General features: G+C 40.2%; 1 protein-coding gene across 1 annotated transcript in view; it reads left to right on the plus strand.

Moving 5' to 3' along the window:
- SIM2 (SIM bHLH transcription factor 2) overlaps positions 1–15,464 on the plus strand; it is a 69,924-nt gene that overhangs the window by 51,141 nt on the left and 3,319 nt on the right. Inside the window, exons 7-10 of the mRNA XM_042461024.1 lie at positions 2,267–2,373; positions 5,260–5,407; positions 7,374–7,542; positions 13,921–14,329. Of these exons, the coding sequence (XP_042316958.1) occupies positions 2,267–2,373; positions 5,260–5,407; positions 7,374–7,542; positions 13,921–14,329 (833 nt within the window). The remainder of the gene's footprint in view (positions 1–2,266; positions 2,374–5,259; positions 5,408–7,373; positions 7,543–13,920; positions 14,330–15,464) is intronic.

The raw sequence follows: 15,464 nt of genomic DNA on the forward strand, positions 1-15,464 counted from the left end.
AAGCAGCTTTATTTTGGCAGTCTGTATGGGACCTAAGAGTTTCCCTTCCACGTATGCTGTAAAGAATTGCACCTCTTGAAGAGAGGTTGATAGCATACATCGAACCTCTAATTATTATTATTATTATTATTAACCTTTATTTATAAAGCGCTGTAAGTTTACACAGCGCTGTACATCAATTTTTTAGTCAGACGGTTCCCTGCCCTCAGGCTTACAATCTAAAATCTAAATCTAATATGGATTTAGGTGCTGTAAAATCTGGTGGAGGAAATTTGGAGACCTGAGGGACATTGAAATGATCCTCTGAAGAGGAAATAATATGTTGCCCATTGGATGCACATTCACCCATTTGGGAAGAGATGGATGAAGGCTTCATTGGATGCTGAGCTTTGTCTTCCTTTTCCTTCTTGCACTTTTCATGTGGAGAGCAAGCTTTGAGCCTGATGTTGAATCTCATAAAATGGGTAACGCCAGTGACCTAGTTGGGACTGGTAGTGGAGTTGTAAGGCAACTGTAGACAAAGACAAAGCAATGAATTTGGCTTTGTCTACAGTTGCTTTACAACTCCACTACCAGTTGGAGGCAGTTGAACTCAAGGATGGAGTTGAAGAAAAGCAAACAGCTCTAGCTTGAAGGGAATTTGAGGTCATGTTAATGGTTCTTCAGTACTTGCTTAGAGTAAACTTTGAAATGTTTTCAAGTTTTGAGACTGTGACTCTCTCCCAGATAAAGTAAGGACCAGGAGTGCCCATCAATTTGGGTAATTTTACCCCCACACTGCACATACTTCTTGAACACAGGCTTAGATATCATGAAGAGAAGACAGCTGAACCATGGGCTTAAGAACACTGACAAAATAGAGAAGAAACAAATCTGGAGGAAAGTGAAAGGGATGAGTTTTAAGAGAAATTGCTCAGCTCATTCTCTGTGAGGAAGTGAAGTCTCCAGCATATTGCTGCAACTGAGATGGAGAAAAGGTAGCTGAGGGAAAGAGCAGGAAATCCAATGCATATGCATTGGAGAAGGGTGGGGTTACTGGCCAAAATAGTTCTGCTTATCTTTAGAAATTACCAACCAGGCTCTGTGTAGGTGCAAAACAACCCATATGTGTGAGTCACAGAGACCATGATGAAGAACATCTTTTAATCATCACTGTTAGTGCCTTAATATACTTTTTGTTCCTAAGGTTTTTGAGCTGATATTTTCACTGGCAGGTTATTTTGCAGTTTTCTCTGAAATAGCCTCTTTTTCATTATAGATAAAACAGACTAATTTATTTTGATTCCCTTAAATTTATAAACTGATCATAAGTCCCATAGGTGTCCTGTTACAGCAGTAAATCATGAAAGAAGTAAATGAAAATGTCAACAGCAAATAAAAGGATCTTTATTTACTATTTTCTTGAGTAGCTCTCTGTGTACATAGGAGGAAGGAAGTACAGAAGACACTAACAGCTTTGAGTGAAAAACTGACTGCCCCATTTGTTGACTTGACTCCATACCATTGGATGTATCTTCCACTCTTTGCTCAGGCAGAAAAGAAAAGCATGACTGCATCTGAATCAATGCATAAATTCAGAATGTTCCCATTCTAAAGGGAAAATAACTACCTCATCTGAACCAGCAATGGACTCTAATATAAGACATCTACTGCTATTTTGGAGACCTAGTTACCACTCATACCCTACATCTCTATAGGTTGCTAATAATGTCTTTAAAAGCATGACAACATGTCTCAGCAGTTTCTTTTATGTATGTCAAGGATCCTGCCCTAGAGTCCTGTTGTGTTACTGGATACTTCTGGATGTGAACAATATTAACCATCTGTTCTATTAACCAATGGATAGAAATCAGAATCTGCCTACAGCACATCTGTCTCACTGAATGGAACAGATACTAAGAATGCATTTTTTATGCTTACCAGTTGGTTTCTGCTAGAAAGTGAGGACTGGTTTATTTTATGAATGAAGAGAAACTGTGGTTCTGTTTACTACTTAATACAGTTGATCAATATTTTCTTTAGGCCTAAATATTGTATCTTAATAAGATTTTACATGGGTCTCTCCTGCATGAGATTCAAATATGCTTCATACCAGCAAAATTAAAAACAGATTAATAATTCATTTTAGAGTTTTTTAGGATGTTGAATAAAGAGTCCTCTGATCCAATTACTGGAAAAAATATGAGTATTTGTTTTAAGTAGTACATTTTTATAGTTTGTGGCTATTTTTAAAAATAATTTTTAATTATTATGTTTGTTCTTCCAGAGTGACTGAATTAACTGGATATGAGCCACAGGACCTCATAGAGAAAACTCTCTACCACCATGTACATGGATGTGATGTATTTCATTTACGATATGCACACCATCTCTGTAAGTAATGGAAAATAAAATTATTTGATAGTAATGTAAAATGATGACAAACATGGACTTTCCATTGCATGTGAACGTGCTGTGAAATGGGGCACTGCTTTCCACTGCACATATACTACAGTGGAAAGCTCAGATGTAGTATAGCTGTTTGTTACACTAACTCCTGTTCCCCTTGCAATTTGTACATGAAGGCAGCACATGAACCAGGAAAAGAAACACTGTGGGCTGGAGAATCCTCAGAAATTATGTGTATGTTTATCTGCATATAATACTTCATAGGACCAAAGGTATCTGTTGCTTCTTTGAATTATAGATGTTTGTGAGACAACTCCCTCTGTTTAAATAGCTGGAGCTCTTGTTATACAGTACATATCATAGCACCTATCTCTTAGCTTTGCTTTGCACCAAATGGCTAATTTAACATTAATGAGAAGGAGAAGGAGACCCTTTCAGTCAAAATCTACAGCTGTTCTGTGAAGAGCTAACAGACCCAAGTTATTGAACACATGACATTGCTGATTTCTGAAGTGTGAACTTCAAAAGCAGCAGATTTTAAAAAATGGTAGGACTAGTATTTTTCAAGGTGTGTGAAATATTGTGAGTGGTGAAAGAATGCTAAAGCTAGACAAAACAGTTATCCCTGCCTCAATTATGGGGACATTGCAGAACTAAATATAACTCATGAAGCACTACAAATAATGTAACATGTTGTAATGACTGGGCCTCTAGTCATTTGAGGACTCCTCTCAAACCACAAAGGGTTAATCTGGGGGGAGGTACATGCGAGTGAGAGCTTACATCACGTGTTAATGAGAAGTTACATCATAGCTGACCTAAGGCCCAAATGGCCAATTAGAGAGTAGGACTGGGAATTTCAAGAATCTTCCTCCAGAGGGCTTTAAAAGGCCCCTGGGAGCATGTGGTCCTTTGTCTCCGTCTTTCTTGTTTTGGGAGCCCAGCTGTTGAGCCTGTGCCAAAAGGCAGGCTTAAGGGATGCAGACTGAGCTAGGCAATGAGAGCCAGCTCCTTGCATCCAAAAACCCATCAAGGACTGCAAATCCCATCTCCGTGTGAGTAGCTTAGGAAATGTGTTAGCTAGTGCGTTTAGGCTTTTGTTATGTTTATCTAGTAGCTTGCCTGAAATGAACATCTTGTAACTATGCATTCTGTACCTGCAAGGCAAGGAGGCCTTGCATGAATGATATCTTATTGCTCTATTCTGTCTATATAGAATAAATACCTTTCTTTAAAGGTATCTGCTGTCTCTGCTCCTGTACACGGGTCTTAGCTCGGTTACTGCTTGTTCAGGTTAGCAAGGGAAGGAACTTAAGTCCTTACCAAGTCCAAGTGTGTGCTAAGGGGAGTTCATGGGAGAATCACTGGGTGGTGGCAGCTTGACTAGAGGATCTGAGGGGGTCTCATTCAGCTCAGCAGGGAGCGGAAACAGAGACCCAGGAGACTCTAGGGGATTTAAAAGGGATCCACTGGGCTAAGGGCCAAGAACAGGGTGGCTGTGTGGCTGCTTAGACCCCAGGGATCATCACACATGTACAAATACATATAAATGAAAAGTAAAAGCCAAAGGCAGTGAGAAAAATATCTTGTGTATCTGGGCAGCATAGAACAAAATAATAATGTAAAATATATGGACTCTTTCCAGGGTATTGTTCCAACAACCCATCTACTACTATGAACAAGTATCTTGACTAACACCAATGTCTGAAGACTGGCAGTATCAGTATATGATGCATTGCCTGATAATGATATATCAACTTAGCCCAAGATCCTAGCCGAGTCTTGTAACATGGGATCAAGGCTGCTTTAGTTGTGCCTGCAGCAATCCCCATTTGGAAGATCCAACCTCTTTTTGCACAATGAGGGCCTTCAAGCAGAAAAAATGGGAAACTGCTTGTGCCAAGGTTCATTGCACTCAATAGGATCCTGAGACTAATGCTGAAATCAGGAGAGATATCTTAAAACAAAGAGAAAAGTGTGGCAAAGTTTTTTCTCTACTTGATCTTTGTCCATTCTGGTATGATGATTGGCAGAGAGAGGTTTGACAAGAAGGAGTTAATACTGCCATCCCAGTGGTGACAAAGCTATTCATAAAGAAATATATCCAGGATTCAGAAGATTATTCCAACTGTTGTTTCAAGGTAGCTATTTGCTTTTTGGATATAGGAGTCAAGAAGGTGCTAACTATTACTCCACACATTCCTGGAGGGCACTAATACTGTTTCTTTTATGCTCCATCTTTCTGATTAGAAACTAGCAACACCTTGGACCATTCTTTTTCCTTCTCATAGTGAGCTAGGCAAGGAACTACAGTATAAACTGAGCAGTTCACATATTTCTAGAGGAAGCATAAATTAATCAGTTCTGAGTAAAATTAATCAAACTTGTTTCCAGATGGGCTCCAAGGTATGCACAAATTTGTTCCCAAGACAACTAGCACCAATCCAGAATGAAGGTTTATAAAGACTTCATGAGACTTCTAATAAGACATACATAAGAATATGCTGTTAGTGAGATTTTTTATTACTGGATTTTATGCTACGTTAGATCCATATAAAGGGAACCTTTTATCACAACACCTCAGATACAGAACTGTATAAATTTATTGTACCATGATTTTAATGGAAATTCAGTTGTAAGAGTCAAATTCTGCTGGTTTCTCTCCTTTAAAAAAACACACCACCATCACTAAATACAAAATAGAATAATGGGGTCTGAAAGGCTGCAATGATGTAACCTAACTAAAGCCAAGTAGGTCTGGGACTGTTAACAGAAAAGGTCAACTGGGAATCTTTTATGCACCATTTCACATTTTGCACAGGAAGGACAGACTATACATACAATTAAATGTCTTTCATATTATTTCTACAGTGTTGGTGAAAGGACAAGTTACAACCAAGTACTATCGATTGCTATCAAAGAATGGTGGCTGGGTTTGGGTCCAGAGTTATGCCACCATTGTACATAACAGCCGATCGTCACGACCTCACTGCATAGTGAGTGTCAATTATGTACTAACGTAAGTTTATTCTTCATGCCATAATGTATCATTTTCATTTTACTCCCTAATGTCTTTGGTTTGTAACAGTTTTTGTTCATTGTTGTCTTGTTTGTAATGGCAACTTTATTTCCACTTTAGTTGCCATTTTGTTTAAACAGGCTGACCACAAAAATATTCTTCTTGTGCTTTTTAACACCGCATCCAGTTTTCCTAGGTCCTAGGACCTTACCACATGAGAGGCAAAGTGTCCAAATCCTGTGGATAAATGTGGTTTACATCCTGAGAATTTCCCACAAAGTTGGGATTATTTTCAGATATGCTGGGCTAATTGAGCATTAAACCGACAATAACCTGTGCAAAAAATCCCAAAAGTAAAAAGCGGTCAATTTTGCCCACTTTCTGCATGGGTTAATGTTGGGTTAATGCTCAACTGGCCCAGCATGTCTGAGAACAATCCCGCCTTTGCGGGATATTTCCAGGATGTAAACCCTGTTTATCCACAGGATTTGGGCACGTTGCCTCCTGTGGGATAAGGTCCTAGGAAAAGGTAAAGGCCTTAAACAATATGAAAACAATCCCGCTTTTGGAGGACATTTCTAGATTTAAATCATGTTTATCCATGGGATTTTGCTTCCCTCCCATGTGATACCTCTTGAAAACTGAGACTCAGCTCACTTATGGCTCTCAACCCTACCATTTCAGATGCTCTAGCTAACCAATTAAATTCTTTTAAAAGAGTACTTTTGAAGGTACTTCAAAGCAGAGTTTGTTTCTTGAGTTAGAGGCTGGCCCAAGACATCTGGCTGCCTGAGGAAAAGTAGGTATCATCACCAATCCACAGATAGAAGATGAGTTTACTTCAGTGCTGATGATGAACAAGGTCACCACCTACATCTAGGGATAGCAAGTTAGTTTAGAGAGTCAGGGCAGGCAGTGTAGCATATATAATTCAGTTTTTCAACAGAGGGGAACAACTGATGGGAAGGGTTACCCAGGAGGAAGTTAGGAGTTCATTGTCCCCCAACACCTTCTACCAGTTGTACTTTGCATTTGTAGGATTGGTCCTGCTATTTTTCTGAACTCTGAAAGCCTATGTGCTTAAAATAAACTAAAATAGCATGGGGTTAATTTAATTGTTTTATGAAAAAAACTTGAAAATGCAGCTGTTTATATACAACATAGTATGACAGGCCAATATTGGCAGCGGACTAAAAAAATCCATGCAGTCTTGAAAAATGAAAGATAGTAGAGGGTTACAATCCTGTATGGCTCAACATAGGTAGGCTGAATAATATACCACTACACTGACATACAGAACAGCCTCTGAACCCTTTCAACCCTAGCCAGACATGATAGGACTACAGTAGCACTGGGAGCTCTGGAGGACTCCAGTGGGTCTCAGCACTGATGTTATAATTACTCATTTGGTTATAGAAAAATGCTTGTATGAACCTGTCTTCTCCCTACGATGGGATCCCTATGGAATGGCTGTGTGGAGTGTTCAGAGACTGTTCAGTAATAATTTTTTGTGGGTTTTTTGGGCTATGTGGTCATCTCTGAAGACGCCAGCCACAGATGCTGGCGAAACATCAGGAATAAACTCTTATAGAACATGGCCACATAGCCTGAAAAACCCACCAAAAAATATGGATGCCAGCCATGAAAGCCTTCGACTTCACACTGTTCAGTAAGTCAGAGGGACTTTGGGTACTTTGGAGGAAGGAAGGGAATACCAACCCACACAGCAGACAAAAAAGGATGTAAACATATGTATATGTGTATATGCCAGTCAAGAAATGCTAAACAAAAGATTGCTAAATCAACCTTTCATGGAAATGTGTTTGAATATGACATTTGATGGTTTTGAATTAATCTCCTAATACTAATTTCTGTGGATATACAGGGCTTAGTTTCAAAAAGTTCTAAGTGAGAGGAAAAATGGGTTTGAGAACCATTCCTCAGTTGCAATGTTGTTATTTTGCAGAGATATAGAATATAAAGAACTTCCGTTATCATTGGACCAGGTCACAATTTCTAAATCACAGTTTTCATGTAGAAACTCAGTATCTACCTCACAAGAAACAAGAAAAGCAACAAAACCTAAAAGTAATAAAATGAAGACAAAGCTTAGAACAACTCCATATCCACAGCAGGTAAACACCATTTTTCTTCACAACATTTTGTGGTTAAAACAATGTGACAACTTAGGACATTTTGATCTGGGGAGGAGCATATAACTCTCTTGTTAAAACAGCTATTGGTTCATTTCTGCACCCAATTCAAAGTGTTCAATGACATATAAAGCCCTATACGGTTTAAGACCAGACTATTGGAAAGACTGTATGTCCTTATACAAACCTGCAAGAGTCTTAAGAGCTACAGGGAAGGCTTTCTCTTGGTCCTGCCACCATCACAGGCTTGCTCAGTGAGGACACAAGAGAGAGCCTTGTCAGTGGCTGCTCCCATGCTATAGGCTGGCCCCTCCCTACTTTCCTTTCACTAGTAAGCAAATACATTTTTATTCAGGCAGGTTTTTGATATTTAATTGTGTCAGGGAGGCTTTTATATGGGTATGTGTGCCTTATTTATTTATTTTAACCTTTTTAATGCTTTTAAAATAATTTTATACTGTTCTAAATCCAATTATTTTAATTGTTTTTAAAATTGTATTGTTAGGTATTTAAATGATTTTCTTCTGTGAGCTGCCTTGAATCCCACTCAGGGAGAAAGGTGACATATATCGTATATATTGGACTGTAAGTCAATCTCATGTATAAGTTAAGGGCAAGTTTTGGGGTTAAAGTTATGGATTTTGGTATGACCTATAGATAAGTCAAGGGTAAAACTTTGAGGTTCCTTAGGTCCATGGTGGCTCTTCAGTGTTTCCCTGGCAGTGGACAGAGGATGTTTCTCTGCTGCAGCAAAGAAGCACCAAAGAGACCCGGTTTCAGCCATTTTTCCTTGGAGTGGGGTTAAACAGTCACAGGTGGCTTCTGCCCCTTCAGTCCCACCAAGAAACCTGCTTTTACAGTAGACTCTCCCTGAAAAGGAAGCTCTTTCAACAGTTGCCTATCAACAGTTGTCTGCAACGGCTGGCTTGTCTTCTCACAGAGGGTGAAAAGCAAAAGAGTCAGTTGTGGGAGAGCCAAATGTAAAAGAGCTAAGGCAGGGAAGGAGAGAAAGTGTATGTGTGTGTGCATGCATGCTGGACTAGGGAAAGTGAGAAGGAAGGTGTGTGGTTGTGATTGGATCAGCTGTTGCTCCCATAGAAATAAAAATCACCCTGCACTCTCTCCAGCAGGGAAAGTGGGGAGGAAGCGTGTGTGCCACTGAGTGAGCTGCCACCATTGGCATTACCATATTGACCTGTATATAAATCGACCCCGGATTTTGGGGTCAATTTTGGGGCACAAATTTATAAACAAGTATGGCGGGATACAGACCGCCCCAAAAGCTGCTGCCATGGTTTGCTGCGCGAGGGAGCTGCAGCGGACAAACGGGTTCTTTCTGCGGTGTTGTTATGATGCCACAAGGTGCCAATGGTGCACTTGCAGCATCACAAAGGCACCGGGATGTGCGAACGCTATGCGTCTGTCAAATCGAAATGGTGGTGCCCGTATGTACAGGGCGCCGCCATTTTGACGCCCTCGTCATGTGCGAGGGGCAAGTCGTGTTTGGAAGCACTGCCCCTCGCACGTCACGACGGCGCCCTGTAGGGCCCGTCTGTTCAGCGCCTATATATGGTAAAGGAAATAAATAAACAAACATCAAACCTATCTACAACAGTAGCGTTCCGCCAGGTACCCTATGAATATTCACTGGAATGTCTTTGCCATTCAAACTATATCCCTCCCCCCAATAACCTACTTGTAGAAGCTGTTGTGTTACCTTGTTAAATATTTAGAATCAGAACTGCTTTAGCTATGCAATCTCACATGTTCTATCAACATACTTATCTTTCCAGCCAACACAGGGATCTGTGGTGAAACCACAGCATGTTGTACCAAAAGCCACCCTTGTACCCAGATATTTTAGCAACACTTTACAAAATCATTGGGGTAGTACAGAAAAGGCAGGATGTAGACAGGTCTGAAAATGACTCCCTATGTTCTACTGGCAAACAGAGTCAACGTTTGATGGCACAACATTAAATCTAGTGTGTATTTAGTCCTGTGTTGTGATTTGATTCATTGAAAAGATGCACAGCAAGCTGCTTTTTCTGTAATTAAGACCCTTGTTCAGGTGCTCAGGGGGTACATAAATGAACATAAATTAAAGAAGTCCAGGGAGAATTTGGCATTGAACAAGGATTTGCACAAAGGCAAGTTTGCATGTTTTAAGAAGAATGAATATATTTTGGATCCAAGGCGATGTATATAGGACAGTGGAACAAAACAATAAAAGTGAAAAATAATGCGAACACAGAATAATATGAGTAAAAAGAGTGGTTTCTTGTAGCCCCTCGGTTTTTGAATTGATGTACACAACAGCTAGTCTGCTAAGTACAAATAAGATTAATAAATATATTCTTGTTTGTTTCATGTCTCAGAAACTGCCTAGATGGGGTTGCATTCCTTCTGAAAGACCAAATTTGCTGTCTGGAGGCACCATTGCACCCATCATTGATTCTGGAAGGCTGTGCCTTTGCTCAGCCTCATTTGATGGGCCAAATGCACCCCTTCCCAGGGAAGGTGGGTCATGCCTTAATTATATTCTAATTAGACTGTGGTGTTCCAAAGATACAGTTAGTACAAAATGTGACAATCAGACGCTTATCTGATGTGCTTTAGAGACCACATATCACACCTGTCAACTGAGCTGGTTTGCAATACACTTCCAGATTCAACTCAGAGTGCTGATTGGGGCCAGGCTATCAAAAAGACAGGATCTTTTTTTACGGTAAAAGATAAAGGTTTCCCCTTGACAAGATTGTCTAGTCATGTCTGAATGTAGGGGTGGTGCTCATCTCTGTTGCTTAGCCGAAGGACCCAGTGTTGTCAAAGACGACTCCATAATCATGTAGCCAGCATGACTGCATGGAAAGTTTTATGAGCCTGTGAAAATTTGAGATCCTCCGTGTAGGTCCTGCTTTATGTTCCAGCACCCTGAGAGGCAAGGTTAGGTAGCAGCATTTCAGATGTGGAATGTCTAGGGAAGTATGCAGGGCTCAATATTTTCTGCAAGTTTTTAAAATAGCTTTTAAAAATGGTTTTGATTAATTTTTAAATAATGTTTTATATTTTGCACATTGTCTCGTGGACCCTGGTGGTCTGATAGATAATACTTTTATTCAGTCAAGCATGCACATTAAGCTGTAGAAGCAGAGAAAACAGTTTGCTGATAGGTTATGTATCTTTTTTTCCTTTTTATAAGTTTATCTGCTTAACAGCAATGAAATCATGTTTGGGTATATGCAGTTGTATCTAATTTTTAATTTTAGTAATAAGCATATTCATTCTGTATCACTGAACTTCTCCTAAACGTACTATACTCTTCCCCAATTATGGCTAAGGGAGAACCTGTTAGAATAGAAGCCAGATTAGCACAGTATTGTTTGAATCGAACCTTACAGTAAGAAATTTCTCTCTCATTCTAAGCAATATATGGGTTTTAAATAACAGCAAACAAACATTTGAGCAAATATTATTATTCTGTATATAACTTGAAATCTACAGGGAAGACTGTTTCTTTATCATACCAGTGCTAATTAAAATCATGGTGCAAGGATTGGGGTTAGTTCATGGTGAATTTCCAGAAACAATGCTTATATATTATTCATTCATTCATTCATTGCACTTACATCTCAGCCCCAAAAGTGGTCCAAGGCAGTATATTGTATTATAATACAATAATACGGCACAAATATGCTACTGGTCCCTATCTATCACATTAGATAGCTTGAAAAGTACAGTACTAATTTATATTACCAGATGTAAAGCAACAAACAGTTGTGCCTATGGCCAGAATCCTGTTGAAGATACATGATCCCATAAAAGTGGGGTTGCACAAGTTAATGCATTTTTAGTTAGTTCTGCAAGGGATGTATTTATTATCTCCATATGCAATGGCTCCTCATGCAAGGCAGCTTCGCAGGGCTGGTGTGTGACCCAATGGTCGTTTAGTGGTTGGGCAGGGCCACTCAGGCAGCATTTGGCTGCAGTTCTGCAACTAGGGCCCCATTCCCACTGGCCTATAACGCGGATCAGGACGCAAATCATGGGTGCATCATTTCCATTAGAGTGCGCATTTGACCCGCATTGCTTCAATATCGTTTCCATTGAGATTCGAATCTGAATCGAATTATCCTGAAAAATCCGAATTATAGGTCGATAAACCGGTTTTAAAAAATAGTGGTTTTAAAGCGTACTTTCCTATGCCTCCTGAGTCTGATTTGGGGCAAATGAATGGGAACGAAAGGGTGTCTGATTCGGGAACCTGGAGATGGGAGGAGCAGCGCTCAAGGGGCTGGCCTGGGGGTGTCACCCTCTTTGTTCTCTTTCTGCATCGCCGGCACCATTTTCTTTCGTTCACATAGCTTTTCCCCCGGTGGATTGGGAAGCAGGGTAAGGCGATCGCGCTACATTGAGCTCCAAATGCAGTAAACACATTACTCCTCCTGCAACCTCCCCTTTGCTCCACATTCATAGACCGATGTGTGAGGAGAGCCCTTGAAACCATTTTAAACTTTTCTTTTTTCTTTTTTTGCCTCTGCCTGAGCGCCTGAGAAGCAGATGGGCTTTGCAGTAGTACATGCCCGTAATCCGATTTGCCAAGCCTGGGCTTTGGATGCAGAGTCTCTACCCACTGAAGCCCACTGCCTTTCCCCCTTAATCCGATTTGGCAAACACAGACACACACACACACACATATATACACATCTTTATACACACATGAATATTCACACACACACACACACACATATGCATACATACACACACACAAACATATAGGTATATACACACACATATATATTTATGTGTGTGTGTGCACGCACGTATATATACACATATGAATGTATTTGTGTGTGTGTGTGTTTGTGTGTGTATTTCTAAATTATAAAGTAACAACTTTAATTTATGAAAAAAATCTCATCTGTAGTTCAAAACCCACTGTAGAAATAATACAGTTTGAGACCACTTAACCTGCCTTGGCTCAGTACTAAGGAATTATGGGAACTGTTGTGTTTGTGAGACATTTATCCTCCTCTGCCAGAGAGTGCTGGTGCCATAATAAACTACCATTCCCAGGATTCCCTGGCACCAAGTTATGGCAGTTAGTATGGGGAGACACAGAAGACCAAAGGGTTTAGGATGAATAGAGGTTCCTTCTAGTCTGGGGAGACACAACGGAAGAGCCTTGGATGCGGCCGATGTTCATTGGCTGCCCCCCCCCCCCAAAAAAACCCAACAGAAATGGGAACAGGGAGCAAAATAAACCATGTCAAAGTGTTTCGAATCGGGTGACGTCACTTGTGACGTCTGAAGCCTACGCGCTTGATTGACAGCTTGCGGACACAAATGGGAACAGGGAGCAAATTAATCTGCTTTAAAATACAGCAATGTAAAATAAATGGAAACGAAAACAGGGTCTAAATAAATCGAGGTAATTTGCCCCTTTTCGTAATGGAAATGATAGAAAAAAATCGAATTAGACTCAGAACATAATCTGAATCAGAATCATGCCAATATAATCCGTTTTATCTGCCAAGTGGGAAGGGGCCAGGAGAAAAGAACATCTGCCCCCCTCCAGTGTTTTTTTGACAGGAGGCAGAAGCAGAAGTTGAGCAAAACTACAAGGGCATGGTATTATTAGGATAACTGGAGTGCAATGTACATTAATCACTAATAGTGCATTGTTATTGGCATTTGAGGGATGTATTGTAATTTCTCTGGGATTATTATGAATGACAGGATATTACAAATTCGATAAATATGCAAGGAGGTGGAGAAAAAACAAATTAACAGAGCAAGAAGCCTACATGAAGAATGTAGGTAGCGTGACAATCAAGTTTTGATCCAGAGCCAGATATGCATGGCAGTTGAAGAATGAAGCAGTTGGTAGCTTTTGAACATTGATTCTGTAACATTATATAAGCAATGAAAAGAAAACAGTATGTGAAAATCTTTCCTTGCAGCCCCCAGGTTTTGTTTGCAGATTCCCAATTTCCTATGCCCTAATTTGTTTCAGGGATCAGTCCCAGAATCTGTTGTCACTGTCAGAGCTGACAATAGAAGAATTTGTTTCTCTGAGCATGTGCCAAATCTCCCCCCCCCCCTTCCACTGGGGTACCACAGCTTGTCCTATGAATTTTGGATTTCGCTGCAGAGCTTTCAGGGCAAATGGGAGGGATTCCAAAAAGCCTTGAGCTGCAGTTCCTCTTTAGAGATTAAGCATTGCCAACTCCTCTTAGTTTAAATGAACTGGTGTAACTGTAGTTCAAGGTGGTACTTGGCTCCAGCACACACTGTTATACTGACAGATTTCAGAGTCAGCTATTAAACACTTTTCTTTCTTTTTATTTGCTTTTTCAGCAATACAGCTCCTTCCAGACAGACAAACTGGAATGTGGCCAGGTTGGAAGTTGGAGATCCAACTCCACAGCAAATTCTGCCACCATCCAAGAACAAGCCTTCCATTCAGAAAACAGCGAACTTTTATATACCCCATCATACAGCTTACCATTCCCATACCATTATGGACACTTTCCTGTAGACCCTCATGTATTCAGTAGCAAAAAACAAATGCTGCCTTCTAAATTTGGGCAGACTCAAGGAACACCTTGCGAAGTAGCTCGATTTTTCCTAAGTACATTACAGACAAGTGGAGAGTGCCAATGGCACTATGCCAATTCTCTCATACCAGGCAGCCAATCGCCATCTAAAAGTCCTTCTGATCAGTCAGCAAGCAATGTACGGCACAATCTCTTACAGGGCTATGAAGGTGTGTATTACATGAACAAATCCGAAGTTTTTTTGTACTCTGGTAATACATTTACATTTTAATATTTTCCAGTCATATCTTCAGGTAATGCTTATTAAACTTTGGATAATAATATAATTTTAATACTAATTTATTAGAGCATTCATATTTCTTCCCAAGTAATCCAAACTCTGTCCTTTATGAAGTTATTAAAGCTATAATCCATCCTAGAATGCATTACAATAGTTGTAGCTTCTGTCAGTGTTACAGTATTATATAGGGATAATATTAAAATACTGATTTCTTGCTGATGTAATCTAAATATTTTACAAGAAATATGATTGACTTGAGTTTGATTTTCTTAGAATGCATTCATATATCTTTCTGACTGGTACATCTTAGTCTATAGAGTTTTGTCACTCTGGCTGCATTCACACTGCAGAAATAATCCGGTTTGATAGCACTTTAAACTGCCATGGCTGAATGGCATGGAATTCTGGATCTTGTAGTTTGTTGTGGCACCAGAGCTCTGCAGTGCAGATGCAGCCTCTGCTACCAGACTTTTTGTAGACTGTAGGATCTGTCCTTGGGCTTATGGGAGCTCTGTCAGAGCAGACTAAAGAATCATCATAGTGTTGAATCACAAGCGGAAATTTCTTTAACAAAGAATTATTTTCTGTGAACAAGTTTAGTACTTCATAACCTCTTGTTAGCTTATTTTGGTAGCCTATTTTGGAATTGTTTAAAATAAAAATTCAAAAACATAACCCTACTAAAGTATAGTGCTTTTTCATTTTAAAAGCTAAGGCACAGCACAGACCATCAAAAATGGACAGTCTCCCGGCGCCTAGTTTTGGTCTGCAAAGAAGCCACAGCCTCCAGACCGCAGAACTTCCCCACAGACCAAAAAGAACCTGCAAAAAGTGGGTTCTTCTTGCAGCGCCATTTATGTCACAGTGCGCCAATGGCGCACTCGTGACATCATAATAGCGCCATGATGTGCGGATGCTATGCGTTCAGCACATTATAATGGCTGTGCCCATCTGTATAGGGCACCGCCATTTTGATGCCCTCGTCATGTCCAAGGGACAAGGGGCATCTAGAGGCACTGCCCCTCGCACGTGACGAGGGTGTCCTGTTCCGTCCGTCTGGACCG

Source organism: Sceloporus undulatus, chromosome 3 (assembly GCF_019175285.1).
Source record: "Sceloporus undulatus isolate JIND9_A2432 ecotype Alabama chromosome 3, SceUnd_v1.1, whole genome shotgun sequence".
Taxonomy (NCBI): Eukaryota; Metazoa; Chordata; class Lepidosauria; order Squamata; family Phrynosomatidae; genus Sceloporus; species Sceloporus undulatus.